At 39.3% G+C, this 24,993-nt stretch overlaps 1 protein-coding gene across 1 annotated transcript; it reads right to left on the bottom strand.

Annotated features, from left to right (window-relative positions):
- Window positions 1–21,281: 21,281 nt before the first annotated feature.
- Window positions 21,282–23,995, bottom strand: LOC148193677 (uncharacterized). The gene is made up of 2 exons (XM_088099486.1): window positions 23,016–23,995; window positions 21,282–21,687 (listed from the first exon to the last, which is right to left on the bottom strand). The coding sequence occupies exons 1-2, from the start codon at window positions 23,993–23,995 to the stop codon at window positions 21,282–21,284; spliced, it is 1,386 nt and encodes a 461-aa protein (XP_087955612.1).
- Between the last annotated feature and the right edge of the window lie 998 nt (window positions 23,996–24,993).

Genomic DNA, 24,993 nt, shown 5'->3' with positions numbered 1-24,993 from the left:
TTTGTTTTGGTAAATATATGTGTATCTTGTCTTTTACAGTTTTGTTTTGAAAAGAGAGAAAAGAAAAGAGACAAGATGAAAAAAAAGAAGAGCAGAAATATAGTGAAAAAAAAAATGTGAATAATGGAGTCAAGAAGAGGATGGAATTAGAGGTTGTGGGTGTGTTTGAATGTGTTTACACTTGTTCCCCATTGCTCCTCTGTTCCTTATGGTTTGTAGCTTCTTACCCAGATATATCCTCCCTTGTCCTTGGCCCCATTACAACCGTGAAAAGACCTTTTGATTTGAACGTGCGTATGTGCATGAGTGTTGATATTAGAGGCTTGCCAAGTCTGTTTGTGATTGCTTTCTTGAGTGCATTGAGTGACATTGATTTACCTTAAACACTTGAGAGAAACACTAATAGTTCATCTGTGAGGTTTTGTTGCTTCTGATTCACCTCTTGAACTGGTTGATTATTTTGCCATGCTTGGAAGTGCTTGAATAATTTCATGAGTATCTGTTTTCTTTGATTTTGTGTTGGATATTGTCTACTTCTTTTTCTTTGTCCAGATTCTTTTTTTGAGGACTATGTGATTCTGTTTGTTTTGTCTCCTTGCGAGTCTTTGTTTTCTGTGTGCTAAGTTGTGTCATACCCTTAATGTCCTTTCAACTATTCCCTAATCTGCGTCTTGATTTTGCCCAGGAGTGGAAAAGACTAAGTGTGGTCTATTTTGATGAGTCAATATTTTATTCACTTCACTTAGTTTATTGTACCGAATTTAATCGGGGAATTGTGCTTAATTGTCCGGTATTTTCCCGTTTTTGATAATTGTGCTTAATTTGACCAAAAATTCTTATTTTAATTAATTTGAATTATTTGAGCTAATTATTTGCATTATTAACTGTAGGGAAATTATTGGATAATATTTGGGACTTCAAGAGAAATGTGACATCAATTTTATTTTAAACTGAAAAGAGAGATGTGCTTGCATTTCATTTTTTTTATTTGGGCTTGGAGAGCACCACGGCCCATGGCAGCAAGTGACCTATATTTTGATGTGCATGGAGAGGAAAAAAGCCACGGTCCAGCTGCTAGCTCCAGGCTGCACACACACACGGCCCACCACACGCACACTTCACGTGTCCAGCAAATTAGGTGGTGCGTGGAAAGAAGAAAGAGCACACGTCCACGCTCATTTTCTCGGCCCAACCCTTGTGCATTCCAGCAACCAGCTAGGAGAGGGGGTGCACACGGAGACTTCCAAGGCGCTACACACATCCAGGTCCAGCACATGAGAAGCAGCTCACGGTCTTGAGCTTGGAGGGGTGCACGTGGAAAGAAGACGCATCCGGCAGCTAGCTTCCACGTTCCACACTTGGCAGCATTTCACGGTCTAGAGTTTGGAGGTGCACGAAGAAGAAGCCCAGCAGGGAGAGATCCAGGGTCACGGCCTGCACTGAAAAGAAAGGAGCTGCCACTTATTGGGGGTTTCTAATGAGTTGGCTAGTTGGTTCCTCTTCTTGTTTTGTTTTGGTAAATATATGTGTATCTTGTCTTTTACAGTTTTGTTTTGAAAAGAGAGAAAAGAAAAGAGACAAGATGAAAAAAAAGAAGAGCAGAAAAATAGTGAAAAAAAAAATGTGAATAATGGAGTCAAGAAGAGGATGGAATTAGAGGTTGTGGGTGTGTTTGAATGTGTTTACACTTGTTCCCCATTGCTCCTCTGTTCCTTATGGTTTGTAGCTTCTTACCCAGATATATCCTCCCTTGTCCTTGGCCCCATTACAACAATGAAAAGACCTTTTGATTTGAACATGCGTATGTGCTTGAGTGTTGATATTAGAGGCTTGCCAAGTCTGTTTGTGATTGCTTTCTTGAGTGCATTGAGTGACATTGATTTACCTTAAACACTTGAGAGAAACACTAATAGTTCATCTGTGAGGTTTTGTTGCTTCTGATTCACCTCTTGAACTGGTTGATTATTTTGCCATGCTTGGAAGTGCTTGAATAATTTCATGAGTATCTGTTTTCTTTGATTTTGTGTTGGATATTGTCTACTTCTTTTTCTTTGTCCAGATTTTTTTTTTGAGGACTATGTGATTCTGTTTGTTTTGTCTCCTTGCGAGTCTTTGTTTTCTGTGTGCTAAGTTGTGTCATACCCTTAATGTCCTTTGAACTATTCCCTGATCTGCGTCTTGATTTTGCCCAGGAGTGTAAAAGACTAAGTGTGGTCTATTTTGATGAGTCAATATTTTATTCACTTCACTTAGTTTATTGTACCGAATTTAATCGGGGAATTGTGCTTAATTGTCCGGTATTTTCCCGTTTTTGATAATTGTGCTTAATTTGACCAAAAATTCTTATTTTAATTAATTTGAATTATTTGAGCTAATTATTTGCATTATTAACTGTAGGGAAATTATTGGATAATATTTGGGACTTCAAGAGAAATGTGACATCAATTTTATTTTAAACTGAAAAGAGAGATGTGCTTGCATTTCATTTTTTTTATTTGGGCTTGGAGAGCACCACGGCCCATGGCAGCAAGTGACCTATATTTTGATGTGCATGGAGAGGAAAAAAGCCACGGTCCAGCTGCTAGCTCCAGGCTGCACACACACACGACCCACCACACGCACACTTCACGTGTCCAGCAAATTAGGTGGTGCGTGGAAAAAAGAAAGAGCACACGTCCACGCTCATTTTCTCGGCCCAACCCTTGTGCATTCCAGCAACCAGCTAGGAGAGGGGGTGCACACGGAGACTTGCAAGGCGCTACACACATCCAGGTCCAGCACATGAGAAGCAGCTCACGGTCTTGAGCTTGGAGGGGTGCACGTGGAAAGAAGACGCATCCGACAGCTAGCTTCCACGTTCCACACTTGGCAGCATCTCACGGTCTAGAGTTTGGAGGTGCACGAAGAAGAAGCCCAGCAGGGAGAGATCCAGGGTCACGGCCTGCACTGAAAAGAAAGGAGCTGCCACTTGTTTTGGAGAGTTCAAGGAGGGCACTCGGTAGTAGTAGTAGGGTAGGGAGGAAGGGGGGAGCAGCCGCCACACATTAAACCCCCACACGTTCTCGGTCTCGGCTGGTGTTCCTGGGGGCTTTCTCGGTTTTGAGCTTTTGGGGGACTCACTCTCGGTCTCTCGTTTTATTTAAGGCTTGGTTTTGAACGTTTGAAAGGGATGCTGGGAGTGTATTCACGCTGTCTTTAGAAATGGATTGAGCACTATTTTGTCTTCTTGATTCCAAAGCTGTCTCGGTGATATTGTTTGGCATTGGTTCTTTATTTCTTTTTGATTACGTTTACCTTTAAGCAAATGGCGTGGATTGATAGAAAGAGAATGAAGGGAGACATTGCTAGCTTGGAATGGGGAACGTAGTGTCCTGTCACGGCTTGGGAGATACACCCATTCCAACTTTTTATTAAAGCTTTTAATTGTATCTTTGCTGGAAAGGAGAAGAATGAAAGAGATTAGAATGTAGAGGTGGTAGGTAGGAGCTGGTTGCTGTGCTGGAAGAGACGTGTGGAAGAGAAGCTGTCACGTCCAATGCTGTCACGGGAACATTTTAATTTGGAGAAATGAGAGCAGCTGCACGCATATTTGTTGGTGAGAGGGGAATGTTGCACGGAGATTTAGAAGCTGGAGGTGCCAGCGGTGCATATGGAGAGAAGAAACTTTATTTATTCAATTGCTTTGAAGAAATGGTGTGCTGAACGTGGAGAAGGGAAGTGGCCCATGGCCATGATGCATTTCTTTTATTATTTAATGATGTACAACTTGATGAATAGTAGCTGCAGGGTGATGGACATCAACTTAATTGCTTTAGATTGCCTTTGGAAATAATTGAATGAAGAGGGCAGCGAGAAATTTTTAACTGGGAAAAGAAGTGAAGTACGTTGGAGGAGATGTGGTGTCACGTTCACGGGTTGCATCCATATTTCTTCTTTCTTTTAGATTCATTGTTTTAATGTTTACCTTACAATATTGCATTTAATGTCTTAGCTTAAGTGTTGCATTTCTATAACTTGAATTGTGTTTGAGTATTTATTTATTGTATTGTTTTCTGCAAATGTTTTCATGCACTTTAATCCTTTCAATTATATTCGGTTGAGTTTTATTTAATTTCAATTTAATTTAATTTTACCACATCAAAGTAAAAATCTTTCATCAAAATCCCCCCACTATGTGTTTGATCTGAGACTGAACCCAAATTGGTCCTTGAGAGACGACCTAGGAGTCACTTCCTAGTCTATACTGCATTCTTTTATGCACAACTTTTGTGGGAGGTGCGACCCTCTCATCAAAAATGGCGCCGTTGCCGGGGACCAATGGTTCGGTCTTAGGTTTTTGTTGTGTTTGTGTGTGTTGTGTTTTGTCTTGTGTTGTGATGTGATGTTCTATTTTGTGTGTGCGTGTTGCATGTATAAATGTGTTGTGTTTTATTTGTTTCGTAATTTGTAGTATTTTTCTTTTTCCATGACTACCTATTCTGATTTCGTGAATACTGGTTGTTTTGCTAGTGCCTCTGATTATGATTCTCCTTCTGCATGTTACTCTGATTGTAATTCATATTCTGCTGATTTCTATGTTGAGAACAATATGACTCATCCTCTAATTTCTGAGAGTGCTCTTTGTGAGCCGGTTTCACTTAAGGAGGATGATCTTCATTGCGATCTCACCCCTGGACTGATACATTTGCTGCCTAAGTTTCATGGTTTTGCAGGGGAATGCCCACACAGACATTTGGAGGAGCTCCACATCATGTGCTCTTCAATGAAGCCTCCAGATGTCCCTCTTGATTACATTTTCTTGAGCGCATTTCCGCATTCATTACAAGGAGCAGCTAAGGATTGGAAAGACTCTCTTCCTCTGAGATCCGTTACCGATTGGGGATATCTTGAGCATCAGTTTCTGAGCAAATTTTCCCTTGTGCAATATGCTTACAGCAACGGTCTTGGATGGAATGACCCTACCTTGGGATGGTATAATGCTCCACAGCATCAATATCAAGAACCACCATTCCAGAGTACTTTCATGCCTCCACCAGTCCAGCAATACCAAAGTCAGCAATATGATGCTCCTGCCCAAATAGCTCCTCAGCCTTCTGATAACAGTTGAAAAACTGTTATTTTCATGCTTAAAAGTGATACTAAAAGCAACCTTTAGACTTAGAAACTAGCTTGAAATCATGCATTTTGTTTATATTTTCAGAAATAAGAGAGCTGGACAGGTTTATGCTTGATTTAAGTGTTTTTGTGCAGGTTTTGAGGTGAATTTGGTGAAAGAAGTGAAGAATAAGAGAGAGGACATTAGAAAAGACAAGAAAGAGTGCAAAAAGAGAAGTCGAAGGCACCGCTCAGCGGCAAACTACCGCTGAGCGGCACTCAAGAGGTGGCGTTGGAACCGCTGAGGGGCAAATGGCCGCTGAGGGGAAGAAAGAAGACGCGTAACCACCGCTGAGCGGTAAATGGCGCTGAGCGGCACTTTTTGGGCTTGGGCTTTTGTAATCTTTTGTAACTCTAGATTAGTATATAAGGGCTTGCACGTCCTTTAGTTAGGGATCTTTGGCAGAAACGAGGCAAACACTCTCTCTTTCACCCCTTTGAAGGAGGATCTTGGATGATCAGGCTACCTCTTCACCTTTATTGGGTTTATTCTTTCATACTTTCATTGTTATTCATCTAGGTTCACCATGAATATGGTGAACTAAACCTTGTATGTTTGTTGGGGAATCAATGTAATCTCTTGAAGCTCTCATATATGGATTTGTTGAATACATCTTTGAATTAAGACATATGCTTTCTTTTCATCATTAGTTAGGGTTTTTCCTCTTTGCTCAATGCTTGCATTGTTTAACTCATTCTAATGCATGATTATTGGTTTTGTTGATACGGACACGTACGGGGAAATCTAGATCCAGGGAATTTCTCCCAATATTTTACTGACAACATTATATTGGTTGCCTTAAGCTCCTGCACTCATGAACTAATCATTAGGAATGCTAGGAATTGTATGAACTATTTGATTAGGGAGAAGCCATCTAGAATGGTACATTAGAGAGTGGCATTAACAATGATGATTTGAAAGAGGAATTCCTAAAATATATGAGAGTGGATGAGATGAAATTGACCCCCAACAACATATTCATTCATTTAATCCATTGAAAGTGTTTATCTTATGTCTTTGCCATTGATCAATTCATGCATACATGTTTATTTTCGTCTTGCATATTAAAATTTCAATTATTGTTTTCTTAAGTCTTAGCTAATCAAGAAATCACATAACTAAACTAGGCCGTGAGTCCTTTGGGAAGAACGATACTTGGTCTTACCAAGTTTTATTACTTGAACGATTCGGTCATACTTGCCGATTGTGAAACAAGTTTGTGACATCATATTTTGGTGCTTACAAATTTGTCCATCAAGTTTTTGGCGCCGTTGCCGGGGACTCGTGGTTTAACTGGTTAATTTGTGTGATTATTGATTACCTTTGACTTTGATTTTGAATTTCTGTTTTTATTTTTTCTGTTTTTATTAGATTTTATTTTTTTTTAGATTTGATTTTTATCTTTTAGGTTAGATTTTATTTTTATCTTTTTAAATTAGATTTCATTTTATTTTCGAATTTTTATTTTATTTTTCTGTTTTCTGTTTTTCTGTTTTCTGTTTTTTTATTTTTAGGTTAGATTTTATTAGATTTTATTTTTATCTTTTAGGTTAGGTTAGATTTTATTTTATTCTTATTCTATCTTTTAGGTTAGGTTAGATTTTATTTTATTTTATCTTTTAGATTAGATTTTATTTTTTAGATTAGGTTTTATTATATTTTATTTGATTCTATCTTCTAAATCTTTTATCTTCTTATATCTTTTCAATCTTTATTTTCTTCTATATCTTTTTGTGCTAACAAATCTTTTCTAGGGTTTTGTTTTCTTGTGCATGCAGAAGGCAATTCGAACTAGAAGTAAGAAAACAACAGAACCACTACTTGAAGGACTAGACGAGAGTAGAAGGAGGAGAAGAATCAGAACGTCCAGAGAACTTTTCCCTTCTCCTGAAACTCTCCTACAATCATCACCACAAGGTTCTGTTCACAGCACAGGGAGTATGGAGAACAATAATAATGCTAGAAGAACTCTTGCAGATTACACTAATCTTGCTGGACCTCAGCACTTCAATAGCATAGCTCGACCTAGAGTCAATGCAGCCAACATGGAGGTCAAACCAGCATTAATTCAACTGGTAAAGAGTAATCAATTTACTGGGTTATCACATGAAAGCCCATATGAGCACCTTACAACATTTAATGAGATCTGCAACACGGTCAAGATCAATGGGGTGCCAGACGAAGCTATCAAACTTAGCTTGTTTCCTTTCTCATTGGGAGGCAATGCTAAGCTTTGGTTGAACTCTTTTCCAGAAGAAAGTTTCACGGAGTGGGAAGCAGTGGTTACAAAGTTTTTAAGCAAATACTTCCCACAATCTAAAGTGACTAAAGGAAAGCAAGAGATATCTTCATTCAAGCAGGGCATGGAGGAATCACTGGGACATGCATGGGACAGGTATAAAAGCTTGTTACGTAAAACTCCTACGCATGGCTTTGAAGATCAAGAAGTAGTCCTAACTTTCCTTGGAGGGCTTGGTTCACAAACCAAGATGATGTTGGATGCCTCAGCTGGAGGCAATATCAAATGGAAAACTCCAGAGGAAGCAACTGAAATTATTGAAAATATGGCTACAAGTGATAATGAGCTTCACAATGAAAGAGGCGCCCCTATGCAACAGAAAGGGGTTCTTCAATTACAAACCCATGATGCTCTGCTAGCACAGAATAAGATTCTAACTCAACAGCTGGAAACTCTGACCAAAACTCTTGCTTCACTACCTAAAGAGTTAAAATCTGCTGCACAGGTACAAACCCAGTTGTGCGAACTATGTGGAGGTGATCACATCAATGGCCAGTGTGCTTTTCCAGTAGAGGCTTTGGAGGATGTTAACTTCATGGCTAATCAGTTTCCATACCGTCAAGGGAATTATAATCAGGGTTGGAAACCACATCCAAGCATTGGCCAAGGACAAACTGGGCAGGCTAATCAGTTTAATAAGCAGCAGCAGCAACCAACTTTGTGGCAACAATTATCTATGCTTAATGACAGATCAACAAAGTTGGAAGAAACTCTTCAGCAATTCATCCAAAAAACTGAATCTTCTCAAAAGAGCACTGAAGCTGCTATAAAGAATCTGGAGATTCAGATGGGTCAGATCACCAAGCAATTGGAAGAAAGACCCAACAGAAACTTTGGGGCTAATACTGAGGTTAACCCCAGAGAAGAGTGCAAAGTGGTCAAGAGTGTAAATGAAGAGATCATTGAGTTGGAAGAAGAAGAAGAAACAGAAGAAAGAAGAGAAATAGAGAGTGAAAATAATTTTCCTTTTCCAATAAATCAGGAGAAACAAATGGATTTCACAGAATTATTTAATATGTTGGATAATGAAGCACCTTGGGAGCAGATTCTACAGAAAATCACAGTTTACACAAAATCTGATGAGAACATCTCTACAAAGAAAAGACGTAGAGATGAGGAAGCAAAGAAGTGTATAGCTGTTAAAAAAGAGCCATTCCCTCCTAAAGCATCTGATCCAGGTAGCTTTTCTATCCCTTGTTCTATAGGGAAGAAAAAGGTAAAGAAAGCTCTCCTTGATTTAGGTTCAAGTGTTAACTTGATGCCTTATTCTTTACTGGAGCAAATTGGCAAGGTTAAAATGAAACCTGCAAAGGTTAGAATAGTAATGGCCGATGGATCTTCAAAGGAGTCAAGTGGAATTGTAGAGGACATTATAGTTTGTGTTGGCAAACTTCAGTTCTTGGCAGACTTTGTGGTGATGAAGATGGAGACCGAGAAGATACCTATCATACTTGGAAGACCGTTTATGAAAACGGCCAGGGCTATCATTGATGTGAATGAAGGTATAGTGGTTCTCCAAGACAGAGAGGAGAGAGTGGTGGTGGATGTGTTCAAAGATGAGATACAAGCAAAGGAGGAAGAAGCCAGTTATAAAGCTGCATTTCGAGATGCACCCATAACGAGAGGTAAAAATAAAAATCTTAAGGTTTTTGATAACCATTGTTTGTATTTTCAGGCACCCAAGGTAGAAGAGATTGGAAAAGGAGAAGAAGTTCCTAGAGACTGGAAAAAATTAAGACTCCAACTTGGCACACCTGTAAGACTCAAGAACAAGTTGTGGGTTATTAAAGGCTTTAAAGAGAAGGAGATGATAGAGATAGAGTCTCCATATTCTAGAGAGTTCAAAACAGTCCAAAGGAAGCAGTTGAAAGGTTGGTGGAAGGACTACATCAATTATAAAGAAGATGGAATGTGAGCTTTAACAGAGTCAAGCTAGTGACGTTAAAGAAGCGCTTGCTGGGAGGCAACCCAGTGGATTTACAAACTTTTGATTTGGTTTTGTAATTTATAATTTGTGAATATTATTCTGTAATTATTTTTTTTGTTGGATTTAGCATCTACTGAAGGATGCTATGTGGACAAGTATCTACTGAAGGATACTAGGTTTGTAACACCTACTGATGGGTGTTGGTGAGAAGATTTTGCACCTACTGATGGGTGTTGGTAAGTTGGAAACACCTACTGATGGGTGTTGGTGGAATTTGGGTCAGGCTCGTGACGTTAAACAAGCGCTACCTGGGAGGCAACCCAGTTGATTGATTGTTTCTGTTTGACTATTTTAGTTAGGATTTGCATAAGCATTTTTAACATTGAATTACAGGGAACCTATGAGGGGTATGCTAGGAAGGCACGTAGGTCAAGAAAAGAAGGAGAAGGGCACATCAAGAAAGTGCCGCTGAGCGGCAATTACCGCTGAGCGGTACTATCGCAGATGGGCTTAAGTTCCCCTTAGCGGAACCCGAGCCCATTGGGGTGTTTTTAAACCCTAAGCTGCGCGTTTTTACACTCTTTCAAGTTCTTCTCTGCATAAACACTTCCACACCTCTTCTCCTAGGTTTTCCACATCTTTTCACTCTTCCCTCTTTAGAAAATCTCTCTTTCACTCACTTTTTCACTAGTGTGCCATCAAAGTTTGAGGTTGGAAGAGAGTATTCTAGTTTGGAAGCATTCTCATATCATCTAGCATCTCCACCCAAGTAAGTAAAATGCATTTTGTTCATTCTAGGGTTCTTGAATTTGAATGTGATTGTCAAAGCATAAATACTTAGGGGTTTTAGTTTCTATGCATGATTTGATGATATATTTGATGTTTGAACCGATTAAACTGCTTGATTATGAACTGGAAAACTGAAAATTGCATTTGGGTGGAGTTAGGACAGTTTTAAAAAGAGATTTGCAAAAATCTGCAGATCACCGCTGAGCGGCATTTACCGCTGAGCGGCACTCTGCCAGATTTGTTTTTTCTGGTTTGTTGCATGTTTGGATGTGGCACTGGTGGCGCTGAGGGGAAATTCTGGCCCTCAGCGGTGGTTTAGCTTCGAAAGGAGTTGTGTTCTGTGTTTACTAATGATTAACATCATGTTCTGTGGTTTTGGATTTATGTTTGAATGCAGGAATGGCATCCTCTTCAAGAAAGAGATTGAAAACCATGGCAACCAAGAGAAAGGAAAAGGAACCAGAGCAGCCCCATAATGGCAGGTTCCTCTCTAGGAAACATGAGAAGCACTTTAGGGTGGTTCAGGACAGGAGACTTCTAATGGAGAGAAAGGTTGGAATGATACCTAACTTTGCTCCTCAATTTGGAGAGCAAGTGTTAGGGAATGATTGGGGGAAGCTAGCCACTTATCCATCACCTGCCAACATAGCTGTGGTGAAAGAATTTTACACCAATGCAAAGAAGATTGGTGATTATCCAGCTGAGAATTATTTGGGCTATGTTAGAGGCCATGCTATCAGGTATGATCCTGACTCCATCAATAACTTCCTGGATACTGTGTGGGCTGGTGAGCAATGCCAGTTTGCTCTTAGCATGGAGGAAGGTGCTGACTTTGAGGATGTTGAGAGAGTATTGTGCATACCTGGAGGACACTTTCAAAGGAATAGATCTGGAGCAGTGGTTAACATTAGGAGGACAGACTTGACTCCTCTTGCAAAGTATTGGATGGCATTTTCTCATGCCAACATTCAGCCATGCTCACATGTGTCAGATATCACTCTCAGCAGGGCACTATTCATCTATTGTGCTATCAGAAACTTGAATGTTAATATTGGGCAGGTGATAGCTGATGAGATTAGTGTGTGTGCTAACACCTCAAACAACAAAGCACCACTGGGACATCCTTCTTTGATCACTCACCTTTGCAAGCTAGCTGGGGTGGATACTTCTGTTCCACCATTTGAGAGGCCAAGAAAAGCTATAGATGAGGCCTATTACAGACAGTACTGTGGAGGTGAGGAGGCAGCCCAGCCAGTTCCACCACGCCAGGCTCGTAGAGAGAGAAGGCCAGCACAGGGCAGGACTTTTGCTGATACTCATGAGGCAGAACCATTCCAGATGAGGGACATGTATATGTCTCTTATAGGTGCTCAGTTGCAGTCCATCCACAGAGGGCAGGTGGCCACGGCTGAGATGATAGTGGGGATGTATGATACCCCTCCAGCACACAGGTGGACTATGGATGAATTCCATAATGTGGTAGCTTGGCCAGAAGAACCAGTATATGGAGGAGCTGGAGCAGCTGAAGCTTCAGCCAGAGATATGGAGGAAGATGAAGCAGAGGAGGAGGATGCATTTGATGAAGATGATGATGAAGAGGAAGAGGAAGATACAGAGAGCTCGGACTGATGAGGAGCTGAGATAGCATTTACTGATGAATGCTATCATATGATTATGCTTTTATGGTTTAAGTTTTCTGAACTTATTTGTTTTTGTTTTTAGATTAGGGTTTGATGTACTCTATTGAACACCTGGTTTGTTATGATGGTTTGCTATTAACTGTGATTGTGTGATAAGTAATGCTTGATGATGCTTATTGATTGATTGATGTTGAGATGATGTGCACATTAAAATGCTTATACAGGTGATTCACAAGCTTTGTGAACAAATGCATAATATCATGATTGTGATTGTGAAATTAAGCAGGATGTGCATGTCAAATGTGAATGAGCTTATATGTGAGGTTTTGAGCTCCAGAGTTATTATTGTTGAATGCTATTACTTTGAAAGCATGAATGATTTTGCCCAGGTTTTCTATGATTGAATCAATTGCTTGTTTTGCATCATATGATCAAAGGCCGTGTTTTTGAAACCCTTTTTTATTGGCCAAATTCATAAAGTTAGCTTTCTAAAAGAGAACACGTTGTGTTCTATCCTTTGAACCCTTAGCCTTAAATATACACTGAACACCCTTGATTGAAAATCTTTACCTTGAGTTAAGTAGAAGATCTTGTGTGGTATTGTTAAATGTTCAAGTTTGGGGTTATTGGGGAAACATGAAAAAGGAAAAAGCATTGAGCTAACAGCTAAAAAGTAAGAATATGCAAAGAAAAGAAAAGAAAAAGAAGCAAAGCTCAATGCAAATGCAAAAGCAAAGGCAAAAGAAAGTTGGGAATGAATAAGAAGATTGTGTTGATTCTCTTAACTCAAGGATTTTGTGATCCAGAAAAACCAATTTTCTTGTTAGCCCAGCCACATTATAAGCCATTGAAAAGTCCTTGTGATGATGCATGCTTGTGAATGTATTTGATTATGGTTAAATGAAAGGCAAAGTTGATTCATGTGACATTGTGATAGTGGAGTGAATGAGTGAAACACTTTACCTCTTATACACTTGTGTGTTGAGTGAAACACTTTACCTAGTGAGGAAATATTCCATAAGCACATGAACATCCATGCTTAATTGATTGATCATTCATGAAAAATAGCATTTGTTGGAATTTAAATGACTTTGTGAACACTAAAGCATGTGCACATCTCGAATTAACTCTTGGTCATAAGTTTGAGTGAAGTTATTACTTATCTTGAAAAGAGGATTTTGAATGAGTGAACCATCATATGAATTGGTTGGAGATGGAGTTACATTTTGTTTGCTTGAGGACAAGCAAAGTTCTAAGTTTGGGGTTGTGATAACAGTTGAAAAACTGTTATTTTCATGCTTAAAAGTGATACTAAAAGCAACCTTTAGACTTAGAAACTAGCTTGAAATCATGCATTTTGTTTATATTTTCAGAAATAAGAGAGCTGGACAGGTTTATGCTTGATTTAAGTGTTTTTGTGCAGGTTTTGAGGTGAATTTGGTGAAAGAAGTGAAGAATAAGAGAGAGGACATTAGAAAAGACAAGAAAGAGTGCAAAAAGAGAAGTCGAAGGCACCGCTCAGCGGCAAACTACCGCTGAGCGGCACTCAAGAGGTGGCGTTGGAACCGCTGAGGGGCAAATGGCCGCTGAGGGGAAGAAAGAAGACGCGTAACCACCGCTGAGCGGTAAATGGCGCTGAGCGGCACTTTTTGGGCTTGGGCTTTTGTAATCTTTTGTAACTCTAGATTAGTATATAAGGGCTTGCACGTCCTTTAGTTAGGGATCTTTGGCAGAAACGAGGCAAACACTCTCTCTTTCACCCCTTTGAAGGAGGATCTTGGATGATCAGGCTACCTCTTCACCTTTATTGGGTTTATTCTTTCATACTTTCATTGTTATTCATCTAGGTTCACCATGAATATGGTGAACTAAACCTTGTATGTTTGTTGGGGAATCAATGTAATCTCTTGAAGCTCTCATATATGGATTTGTTGAATACATCTTTGAATTAAGACATATGCTTTCTTTTCATCATTAGTTAGGGTTTTTCCTCTTTGCTCAATGCTTGCATTGTTTAACTCATTCTAATGCATGATTATTGGTTTTGTTGATACGGACACGTACGGGGAAATCTAGATCCGGGGAATTTCTCCCAATATTTTACTGACAACATTATATTGGTTGCCTTAAGCTCCTGCACTCATGAACTAATCATTAGGAATGCTAGGAATTGTATGAACTATTTGATTAGGGAGAAGCCATCTAGAATGGTACATTAGAGAGTGGCATTAACAATGATGATTTGAAAGAGGAATTCCTAAAATATATGAGAGTGGATGAGATGAAATTGACCCCCAACAACATATTCATTCATTTAATCCATTGAAAGTGTTTATCTTATGTCTTTGCCATTGATCAATTCATGCATACATGTTTATTTTCGTCTTGCATATTAAAATTTCAATTATTGTTTTCTTAAGTCTTAGCTAATCAAGAAATCACATAACTAAACTAGGCCGTGAGTCCTTTGGGAAGAACGATACTTGGTCTTACCAAGTTTTATTACTTGAACGATTCGGTCATACTTGCCGATTGTGAAACAAGTTTGTGACATCATATTTTGGTGCTTACAAATTTGACCATCACCTTCTACCTCTGAGCCTACATTGCAGGAGTTGTTGGAGCAGATGACCATGCAAAACCTTCAGTTTCAGCAAGAGAACATGCAGTTCCAGCAAGAAATAGGAGCTGCCATTCAGAGTATGACTGATCAGATAGGGCAGATGGCCACTCAACTCACTGAGGAACAGTCTCAAGATTCAGAGTTACCATTTCAGACTGTTCAGATTCCAGATGATGATGATAGTGGCATCCACATAGGAGATGGGGAGCAGAGTTATGAGCTTACCACTGTGCAACCTACTTTCCCACCTTCAGATGTCCTTACTCTTGCATCTGAGGAGACTGATAAAGATCTTAAGGAACAGGCAGAAATAAGCAGTAATTCTGAACCAGGTAGACCACCTTCATTTCCCCACAGTCTACCAATCTTCAAGGAAGTGGAGGTAAACATACCTAATTTTGACTATGCTGTTGATGAATATGTTGTTGATAGGTATGTTGATGATTGTATTGTTGATGAGTCTGTTTTTAATTCTTCCTCTCTGCATGATGAGAATCAATTTTTGATATCAAATTCATATGTTTATTCTCCATGCACTGAACATGAATCTGAATCTGTGGTTGATATTGTTTCTGAATTTGAAATTGATTCATGTTCTGAGAGTTTATCTGTTGTTCAGTCTGTTACACTGGGATTGGGTGGTATACCCCTGCATGTCATTTCTTTGGAACCACATTGCACTAACCCTATTGCAGGAGGTACAAATGAATTTGATCAACAAACACCCACAGTGGACAACAAAGGTGCTGACACTGACAAAAGCTTCAAGATCAATAGGCACCTACTGAACCCACTCATCAACAATCACCTCTTCTTAGATCCAGCTGTGGAAGACATTTCCCTGCTCGATCAAATATGGAGGATGAAGCAGTTCTTCCTCAAAACTTCTTTCCTGGATCCATTGGTGGAAGACATCTCCCTACAAGTCCAAAATTGGCAACTGCCACCATGATCAGGGGAGTTTTCTTTCTCTCTTCTCCCCCTTTCCCTACTTTTATTGCACTTGTCCATGATCTGTTGACTGTTATGATTTCTGATCTTATGCTTATGACACATTGAGGACACTGTGTAGTTTAAGTGTGGTCTATTGGGGGAGATTTTTAATTTTCTTCGTTAGTTTTTGTTTTCTTGGTTAAATTTTTTTTTCTTTTCTAGGTTATTTTTGTCGTGTCTTGTGTACAGTTTTACATGTTTCTCTTGATTTCTGGACTTTGTTTAGGTTGTAGATGTATCTTTCACTTCATTGATACTCTGATTTGTTTGAAATCCTTGCTTTTCTCTGCTTGAGAAGATGATCATGATGATTGAGAGTTGAATTGATTGTGACAATTATCCTGTGTGAGATTTGAGCCACTTTATGTTCTTTCTTGTGTGTGATATGTCTCTTGATTGCTTGCACATATGCCTTGGCTTGACTCTTGTTGATAACTCTTGATTGATATGCATGTTTGGAAGTGATAAAGGCTGTTTTGGTTTTGAGCCTCTCTAGCCAAATAAGCTCACCTTGTTCTAATCCTTTGAAAACCCTTTTTGAGCCTATACTTTCCCCCATTTCTTTATTTCGAATGCTCATACACTAGCCCTAAGTGAAAAACCATGATTACCTTAACCTTAGGGAATTTTGGAGCTTTGGAAGTGTTTTGGGAACAAGTGTGGTCTCTTGGGGGTTTCTGATGAGTTGGCTAGTTGGTTCCTCTTCTTGTTTTGTTTTGGTAAATATATGTGTATCTTGTCTTTTACAGTTTTGTTTTGAAAAGAGAGAAAAGAAAAGAGACAAGATGAAAAAAAAGAAGAGCAGAAAAATAGTGAAAAAAAAATGTGAATAATGGAGTCAAGAAGAGGATGGAATTAGAGGTTGTGGGTGTGTTTGAATGTGTTTACACTTGTTCCCCATTGCTCCTCTGTTCCTTATGGTTTGTAGCTTCTTACCCAGATATATCCTCCCTTGTCCTTGGCCCCATTACAACCATGAAAAGACCTTTTGATTTGAACATGCGTATGTGCTTGAGTGTTGATATTAGAGGCTTGCCAAGTCTGTTTGTGATTGCTTTCTTGAGTGCATTGAGTGACATTGATTTACCTTAAACACTTGAGAGAAACACTAATAGTGCATCTGTGAGGTTTTGTTGCTTCTAACTCACCTCTTGAACTGGTTGATTATTTTCCCATGCTTGGAAGTGCTTGAATAATTTCATGAGTATCTGTTTTCTTTGATTTTGTGTTGGATATTGTCTACTTCTTTTTCTTTGTCCAGATTTTTTTTTTGAGGACTATGTGATTCTGCTTGTTTTGTCCCCTTGCGAGTCTTTGTTTTCTGTGTGCTAAGTTGTGTCATACCCTTAATGTCCTTTGAACTATTCCCTGATCTGCGTCTTGATTTTGCCCAGGAGTGCAAAAGACTAAGTGTGGTCTATTTTGATGAGTCAATATTTTATTCACTTCACTTAGTTTATTGTACCGAATTTAATCGGGGAATTGTGCTTAATTGTCCGGTATTTTCCCGTTTTTGATAATTGTGCTTAATTTGACCAAAAATTCTTATTTTAATTAATTTGAATTATTTGAGCTAATTATTTGCATTATTAACTGTAGGGAAATTATTGGATAATATTTGGGACTTCAAGAGAAATGTGACATCAATTTTATTTTAAACTGAAAAGAGAGATGTGCTTGCATTTCATTTTTTTTATTTGGGCTTGGAGAGCACCACGGCCCATGGCAGCAAGTGACCTATATTTTGATGTGCATGGAGAGGAAAAAAGCCACGGTCCAGCTGCTAGCTCCAGGCTGCACACACACACGGCCCACCACACGCACACTTCACGTGTCCAGCAAATTAGGTGGTGCGTGGAAAAAAGAAAGAGCACACGTCCACGCTCATTTTCTCGGCCCAACCCTTGTGCATTCCAGCAACCAGCTAGGAGAGGGGGTGCACACGGAGACTTCCAAGGCGCTACACACATCCAGGTCCAGCACATGAGAAGCAGCTCACGGTCTTGAGCTTGGAGGGGTGCACGTGGAAAGAAGACGCATCCGGCAGCTAGCTTCCACGTTCCACACTTGGCAGCATCTCACGGTCTAGAGTTTGGAGGTGCACGAAGAAGAAGCCCAGCAGGGAGAGATCCAAGGTCACGGCCTGCACTGAAAAGAAAGGAGCTGCCACTTGTTTTGGAGAGTTCAAGGAGGGCAGTCGGTAGTAGTAGTAGGGTAGGGAGGAAGGGGGGAGCAGCCGCCACACATTAAACCCCCACACGTTCTCGGTCTCGGCTGGTGTTCCTGGGGGTCTCTCTCGGTTTTGAGCTTTTGGGGGACTCACTCTCGGTCTCTCGTTTTATTTAAGGCTTGGTTTTGAACGTTTGAAAGGGATGCTGGGAGTGTATTCACGCTGTCTTTAGAAATGGATTGAGCACTATTTTGTCTTCTTGATTCCAAAGCTGTCTCGGTCATATTGTTTGGCATTGGTTCTTTATTTCTTTTTGATTACGTTTACCTTTAAGCAAATGGCGTGGATTGATAGAAAGAGAATGAAGGGAGACATTGCTAGCTTGGAATGGGGAACGTAGTGTCCTGTCACGGCTTGGGAGATACACCCATTCCAACTTTTTATTAAAGCTTTTAATTGTATCTTTGCTGGAAAGGAGAAGAATGAAAGAGATTAGAATGTAGAGGTGGTAGGTAGGAGCTGGTTGCTGTGCTGGAAGAGACGTGTGGAAGAGAAGCTGTCACGTCCAAAGCTGTCACGTGAACATTTTAATTTGGAGAAATGAGAGCAGCTGCACGCATATTTGTTGGTGAGAGGGGAATGCTGCACGGAGATTTAGAAGCTGGAGAGAAGAAACTTTATTTATTCAATTGCTTTGAAGAAATGGTGTGCTGAACGTGGAGAAGGGAAGTGGCCCATGGCCATGATGCATTTCTTTTATTATTTAATGATGTACAACTTGATGAATAGTAGCTGCAGGGTGATGGACATCAACTTAATTGCTTTAGATTGCCTTTGGAAATAATTGAATGAAGAGGGCAGCGAGAAATTTTTAACTGGGAAAAGAAGTGAAGTACGTTGGAGGAGATGTGGTGTCACGTTCACGGGTTGCATCCATATTTCTTCTTTCTTTTAGATTCATTGTTTTAATGTTTACCTTACAATATTGCATTTAATGTCTTAGCTTAAGTGTTGCATTTCTATAACTTGAATTGTGTTTGAGTATTTATTTATTGTATTGTTTTCTGCAAATGTTTTCATGCACTTTAATCCTTTCAATTATATTCGGTTGAGTTTTATTTAATTTCAATTTAATTTAATTTTACCACATCAAAGTAAAAATCTTTCATCAAAATCCCCCCACTATGTGTTTGATCTGAGACTGAACCCAAATTGGTCCTTGAGAGACGACCTAGGAGTCACTTCCTAGTCTATACTGCATTCTTTTATGCACAACTTTTGTGGGAGGTGCGACCCTCTCATCAATCCTCCCTTGTCCTTGGCCCCATTACAACCATGAAAAGACCTTTTGATTTGAACATGCGTATGTGTTTGAGTGTTGATATTAGAGGCTTGCCAAGTCTATTTGTGATTGCTTTCTTGAGTGCATTGAGTGACATTGATTTACCTTAAACACTTGAGAGAAACACTGATTGTGTGCATCTGTGAGGCTTTGTTGCTTTTGATTCATCTCTTGAACTGCTTGAATGTTTTCCTTGTACTGAACTGTTTGGATGATTCTTTGAGTATTTGCTTTCATTGACTCTGTGTGGGATTCTGCCTATACCTTTTACCGTCCAGATTTTGTGAGAATTGTGCAACTGTGTTTCTGTTTTGGAGTCTTTGTTGTCTGTCTGTCGAGTCTGTGTTAGCTCCCTGATGTTTGAGAGTTCCCTGGTTTTCGTTTTGGTTTTGCCCAGGAGTGCAAAAGACTAAGTGTGGTCTATTTTGATGAGTCGTTATTTCTAGAATTATATTTAGTTTATTGCACTTAAATAAACCAGGGAATTGTGTTTAATTGTCTGTCATTTTCCCCGTTTTCCGAATTCTGCTTAATTTGGTCGGAAATTCGTAATTGTGCTAATTTGGGTTTTCTGAGCTGATTAAGTGCATTTCTGGTTGCAGGGCAGTTGTGGAAACATCATCTGGAGCATTGGGATATTGAGTGACACACTCAAAGGCTCAACATTTAGTCATTTAGATTCTAATTAAAGTTGTAATTTCGTTTTCTAGAAGCCCTTAATTAGAATTAGGTGTTTTGGACCCTTTTAGGGGTAATTTTGTAAAAATATTTTTTGTAGGACATATTCCTTTTAGGTTAGGGTTTTCAATTTTGTGTGTGGACCCTACCCTTATTAAAGAGGGACACACGGCCCTTGTGCCGGCCGCCACTTGCATTTTTTTGGCCACTGCTTACTAGTTCCTTTTCTCTCGGTTTTGAACGTTTTGGAGCATGAATGAAAAGCACATTTTGAATTTTTTTTTCCATTTCCTTTTTGCAAGCCCTGGATTCATGAGAATGTTTATTTGATTTTCGTTATGAAGAATGCAAGGTTTATGTCCAACATTGTCACGGTGTGAGAGAATGGTAGCAGTAAGGTGTTGGTGAGGTGGAGTTGGAAGGTGTCACGAGCAGCAGCAGTATGCGATAGCCACCTTGGAAGCAAAGCTGGAAACTTTAGAAGAGAAGCAGCGTTGAGGAGAGTAAGCTGGGACGTGTTGGAGCAGCTACCGTGTCTCGGTCTGAAGCTCTCGGTCACAGCAGCGCGCTTGCAGGGGAATTACTTTACACTCTCGGCTTGTTGGAAGAAAAGTGAAGCGTGACTCACTTTGCATGAAGAGATGGAACGGTGATTGACTTTAGGAGTTTATTTCTATTAGCTTAGCTGGAATAGAGAATGAAAGGTGGACACTTGGAAAGAATAGCACGGTGTAGTGTTTCTTTCGGTTGGAGCACAAGCATGGGAGCGTCCTGGAATGAAGCGGTAATGAGTTTTTAATTTCTTTCTTTGAGAAAGAAATGAAATGGTGTCACGTTTAGGAAGCACGCAAGGGGGAGAGAGTGGTATGCGGCTGCTGTGAAGGTGGATGGTGTCTTTATTTTTTATTCAGAGAATAAAAAGAGTGGATTAGGATAAAGTATAGGATGATGGGACATTTGGCAGCAATTGTTGGAGAATGAAAGAGATTAGAATGTAGAGGTGGTAGGTAGGAGCTGGAAGAGAAGCGGAGCACGTGGAGAAGGGAAGTGCTGAATGTTGAAGGGTCACATCCATGGAATTTGGAATTGGAAAGTGGTGTACTGCACGGGGGTTGGAATGGGAAGCACACAGATTCAATTTTCATTCAATTAGAATAGGGCTGCTGCCACGTCCAGAGGAGCTCCAAGGGTCCACTTTTATATTCTTTTAAATGCTTAATCTTGCACTTAATTTGGTTACAATTTTCATATTGCATACACTTAGGTTTGAATGCTTGCTAATTTTTAAGTGATCTTTGCTTGATTACCATATTCTCCTTTCAATGTTAATCATCACAAAGTTAATTTTCACTCCTTTAAATTGGTTAATTTTCACTCCTTTAATTTAAAAAGTAATGTTAGCTGTAGTGACCAACCGCTTTAATTTTGTAATTGAGACCGTTTTTTTTACATTTCCGTTTGCATTAGTGTCTTATTTAAGTTCAGTTGCATTCACAAAAATCTTTCAAAATCCCCCCCCACTATGTGTTTGATCTGAGACTGAACCAAATTTGGTTCTTGAGAGACGACCTAGGAGTCACTTCCTAGTACTATACTGCATTCTTTTATGCACAACTTTTGTGAGAGGTGCGACCCTCTCATCACCTCCCCTTAAGAGTCTTGGTTCTATGAGGAGTGTGGACAGAGGTTATATTTTCCCTTCTTTTCTTCTTTTCTCTTCTCTTTGCTCTTGCTCTCGTTTTTCTTGTTCTCTTTTCTCATCTTCTTTTCTTTCCTCTTGCTCTCTTTTCTTCTCTCTTTTTCTTCTTTCTCTTGCTCCTTGTTGAGCTTCATTTGTGTTTGATCTTTGGCCACCTGGGTAGGTGACAGAGGATGAAGCACAAATTTCTTATCATTTTTGTGAACAGTTATGGTATTGGTGCGACCATGGTGTGTAGTGTCATTATCAAATTGCCATGGTCTTCCTAATAGGACATGGCAAGCTTCCATAGGAACTACATCACAAATAACATCATCTTTGAAGTTTCCTATGGAAATTTCCAATTTAACTTGATTCTTGACTGTTATATCCCCATCTTGATTTAGTGATAACAGTTGAAAAACTGTTATTTTCATGCTTAAATTGATACTAAAAGCAACCTTTAACACTTAGAAACTAGCTTGAAATCATGCTTTTATTCATATTTTCAGAAATAAGAGAGCTGGACAGGTTTATGCTTGATTTCAGTGTTTTTGTGCAGGTTTTAAGGTGAATTTGGTGAAAGAAGTAAAGAAGGAGAGAGATGAAATCAGAAAAGACATCAAAAAGTGCAAAAGGAGAAGACGCAACTGCCGCTCAACGGCAGTTTACCGCTGAGCGGCACTCAGGAGTTCACGTTGGAACCGCTGAGCGGCACTCAGGAGTTCACGTTGGAACCGTTGAGGGGTAAAATGGCCGCTGAGGGGAAGAAACTACTCACGCACTTTCCGCTGAGCGGTACTTTACCGCTGAGCGGCACACTTATGGGCTTGGACCTAGATTTTTTGTAATTTTAGAATAGTATATAAGCTTTAGGACGTCCTAGGGTTTGTATCTTTGGCAGAAACGAAGCAAACACTCTCTCTTCCACCCCTTTGAAGGAGGATCTTGGATGCTCAGGCTACCTCTTCACCTTTCTAGGGTTTTATCTTTCATTCTTTCATTATTGTTCATCTAGGTTCACCATGAATATGGTGAACTAAACCTTGTATGTTTGTTGGGGAATCAATGTAATCTTTTGAAGCTCTCATATATGGAATTTGTGCTTGCATCTTAATCTAAGATTTATGCTTTCTTTCATCATTAGTTAGGGTTTTTCCTCTTTGCTCAATGCTTGCTTTGTTTAACTCATTCAATGCATGATTATTGATTTTGTTGATACGGGAACGTACGGGGAAGTCTAGATCCGGGGAATTTCTCCCAATAGTATATTGGTTGCCTTAAGCTACTGTGCTAAAAAAACTAATTATTAGGAATGTTAGGAATCGTATGAACTCGTAATTAGGGAGAAGCCTTCTTGAAAGGTAATTTAGAGAGTGGCATTAACAATGATGACTTGAATGTTGAATTCCTAAAATATGAGAGATGAAATTGACCCCCAACAACATATTCATCAATATATTTCATTGAAAGTGCTTGTCTTTTGTTTTAGCCATTGATCAACCTCATGCATACATGTTTATTTTCGTCTTTTGCATAGTAAAATCCAATTATTTTGTTCTTAAGTCTTAGCTAATCAACAAATCACATAACTAAACTAGGCCGTGAGTCCTTTGGGAGAACGATACTTGGTCTTACCGAGTTTATTACTTGAAACGATTCGGTCACACTTGCCGATTGTTAATCAAGTTTGTGACATCATATTTTGGTGATCATAAATTTGTGCATCATTTAGCCAATGAAGTTTGTAAGGTTTTGGATGGGGTATCACAGTAAGATTCATTTTTTCAACTAGCCTTGTGCTACAACAGTTACAACAAGATCCACTATCAATAATGAGAGAACAATATTTTTCTGCAATTTGACATCTTGTGTGAAAGATGTTCTCTCTTTGTGATAAGTGTTCTGGACTTGGTTGACTATTAAGCACCCTTCTCATCATGAGAAGTGGTCCCTCACAAGGATATACTTTCTCTTCATTACCTCTTTCTTGCTCATTCTCACTTTCACTAGGGGTTTCACTTTCACTTCTATATGTGTCACTACCTCTTAAAATGATTGTTCTTTTGGTAGGACATTGAGCAGCTATGTGACCCCTACCCAAACATTTAAAACACTTGATCTCACTAGTGCGAGTGTGTGAAGAGGATTCCTGTTTGGGTTTTTCAACTATATTGGCTAGAGGTTTGAGGGGTTCTTTTTCTTTTACAATCTTCTGTTCAAAGGGAGGAGATTGAAATCTTTTAACAGAAGCTTTTCTCAAATTTTGTTGTTCTACTTTTATACACATTTGAACAAGATCATTCAAATCTCTATAAGGTAGTAGTTCAACCCTATCCCTGATATCAAGATTCAACCCACTCAAAAATCTGGCCAAGGTAGTTTCCTCGCCTTCTGTTATTCCTGCCCTCATCATGTATAGCTCCATCTTTTGTCTGTATTCTTCAACAGACATAGACTGTTGTTGCAATCTTTGGAGCTTATCCATGAGTTCTCTTTTGTAGTAGGAGGGTATGTGCCTTTTCCGAAGGGCATTTGTAAGCTCATTCCAATATTTTATTGGAGGAAGTCGCTGTCTTAGTCTTTCTTGGACTGTAGCAGTCCACCAGTACATTGCATACCCTTGAAAACTTAGGGTAGCAAGAGACAATTTTCTTTCTTCTCCTACTTGATGGCAAGCAAAAATTTGCTCGACCTTCATTTCGCAATCTAGGTAAGCCTCAACATTATCTTTTCCATGAAAATAAGGCAATACCACATTAACTTCCTTAGGAGGAGGAGGATTTTCAAATTCCCTTCTGTGTCTTCTTGATGAAGAGGGTTGATGATAATATTCTCCTACTCTTAAGGCCTCTTGTTCATATTGGGACTCTCCACTATAACTTCTCTCCCTATTTTGGATTTGTTCCTCTCTCAAAAGTTTCAACTCATTTTCAACCATGGCACTATGTAGCTCTCTTTGGACTTTTTCTTGACTTATTTTTTTCTCAATCTCATGGAGTTGATTGACTAGAGTTTGGAATGAAAATTGATCTTTGGGAGGATCACTAATTCTAGGTGATTGTCTTCCAGACATTTTGATGATACTTAAAAGTTTTCTTGAAATAAAGAATAAAAGTTTTCACTTGAGGATAATATTCCAGGTAAGAGAGGTGAACCGTATAGGTTGCTTAAATACCAAATCTTGCCTTGCCAAATATATCCCTAGTTACTTACTAAAAGTCTTTAAATCAAAATTACCTCTAGATTCATTAAATGTTTAAAAACACACTCAAACTCAAAGAAAACTAGACCCTAAATGCGGACTTCTAAGACTTGGCCTATGCGCTTGCAAAAATTGAACGAAGTGAGATCTCCTAAGTGAGGCTTGGAACTTTGTATGCAAGACACACTCACTATCTACCAATTTTATATGACAATTAAAAGCAAAGTTTGCAAGTGATGGAAGAACACTTGTGAATTCTTCCAAATCACTTACTTAATGGCCAATTACAAGTATTTTGCAAAACAATAGAGATGAAACAACAAGAGAATAGTAAGTAAAAGTGGTATGCAGCTCTGGCTTCTCTCAAAGGAAGTGAATTTGGTTGATTCACACTAATCTCACAGCTGCCAAGTGAATTATGCTACTGTTGCAGCAACTAGTTTGATGCAGACCAGTGAACAATGTGGTTCTGCGGTACCAAAAATCAACTCCAA

This window comes from Vigna umbellata, chromosome 9, assembly GCF_029865625.1.
Source record: "Vigna umbellata cultivar VRB3 chromosome 9, Vumbellata_1.0, whole genome shotgun sequence".
NCBI classification, from domain to species: domain Eukaryota; kingdom Viridiplantae; phylum Streptophyta; class Magnoliopsida; order Fabales; family Fabaceae; genus Vigna; species Vigna umbellata.
Note: the sequence above shows the minus strand (reverse complement) of the source record. Positions and strands in the feature narration are given on the sequence as shown.

Coding starts and splice junctions, on each gene's coding strand:
- LOC148193677 (XM_088099486.1), bottom strand. CDS start 23,995: ATGAAGGTCGAGCAAATTTTTGCTTGCCATCAAGTAGGAGAAGAAAGA. Junction 21,688..23,015: donor CATTGGCTAAATGATGCACA/AATTTATGATCA, acceptor AAATCAAGATGG/GGATATAACAGTCAAGAATC.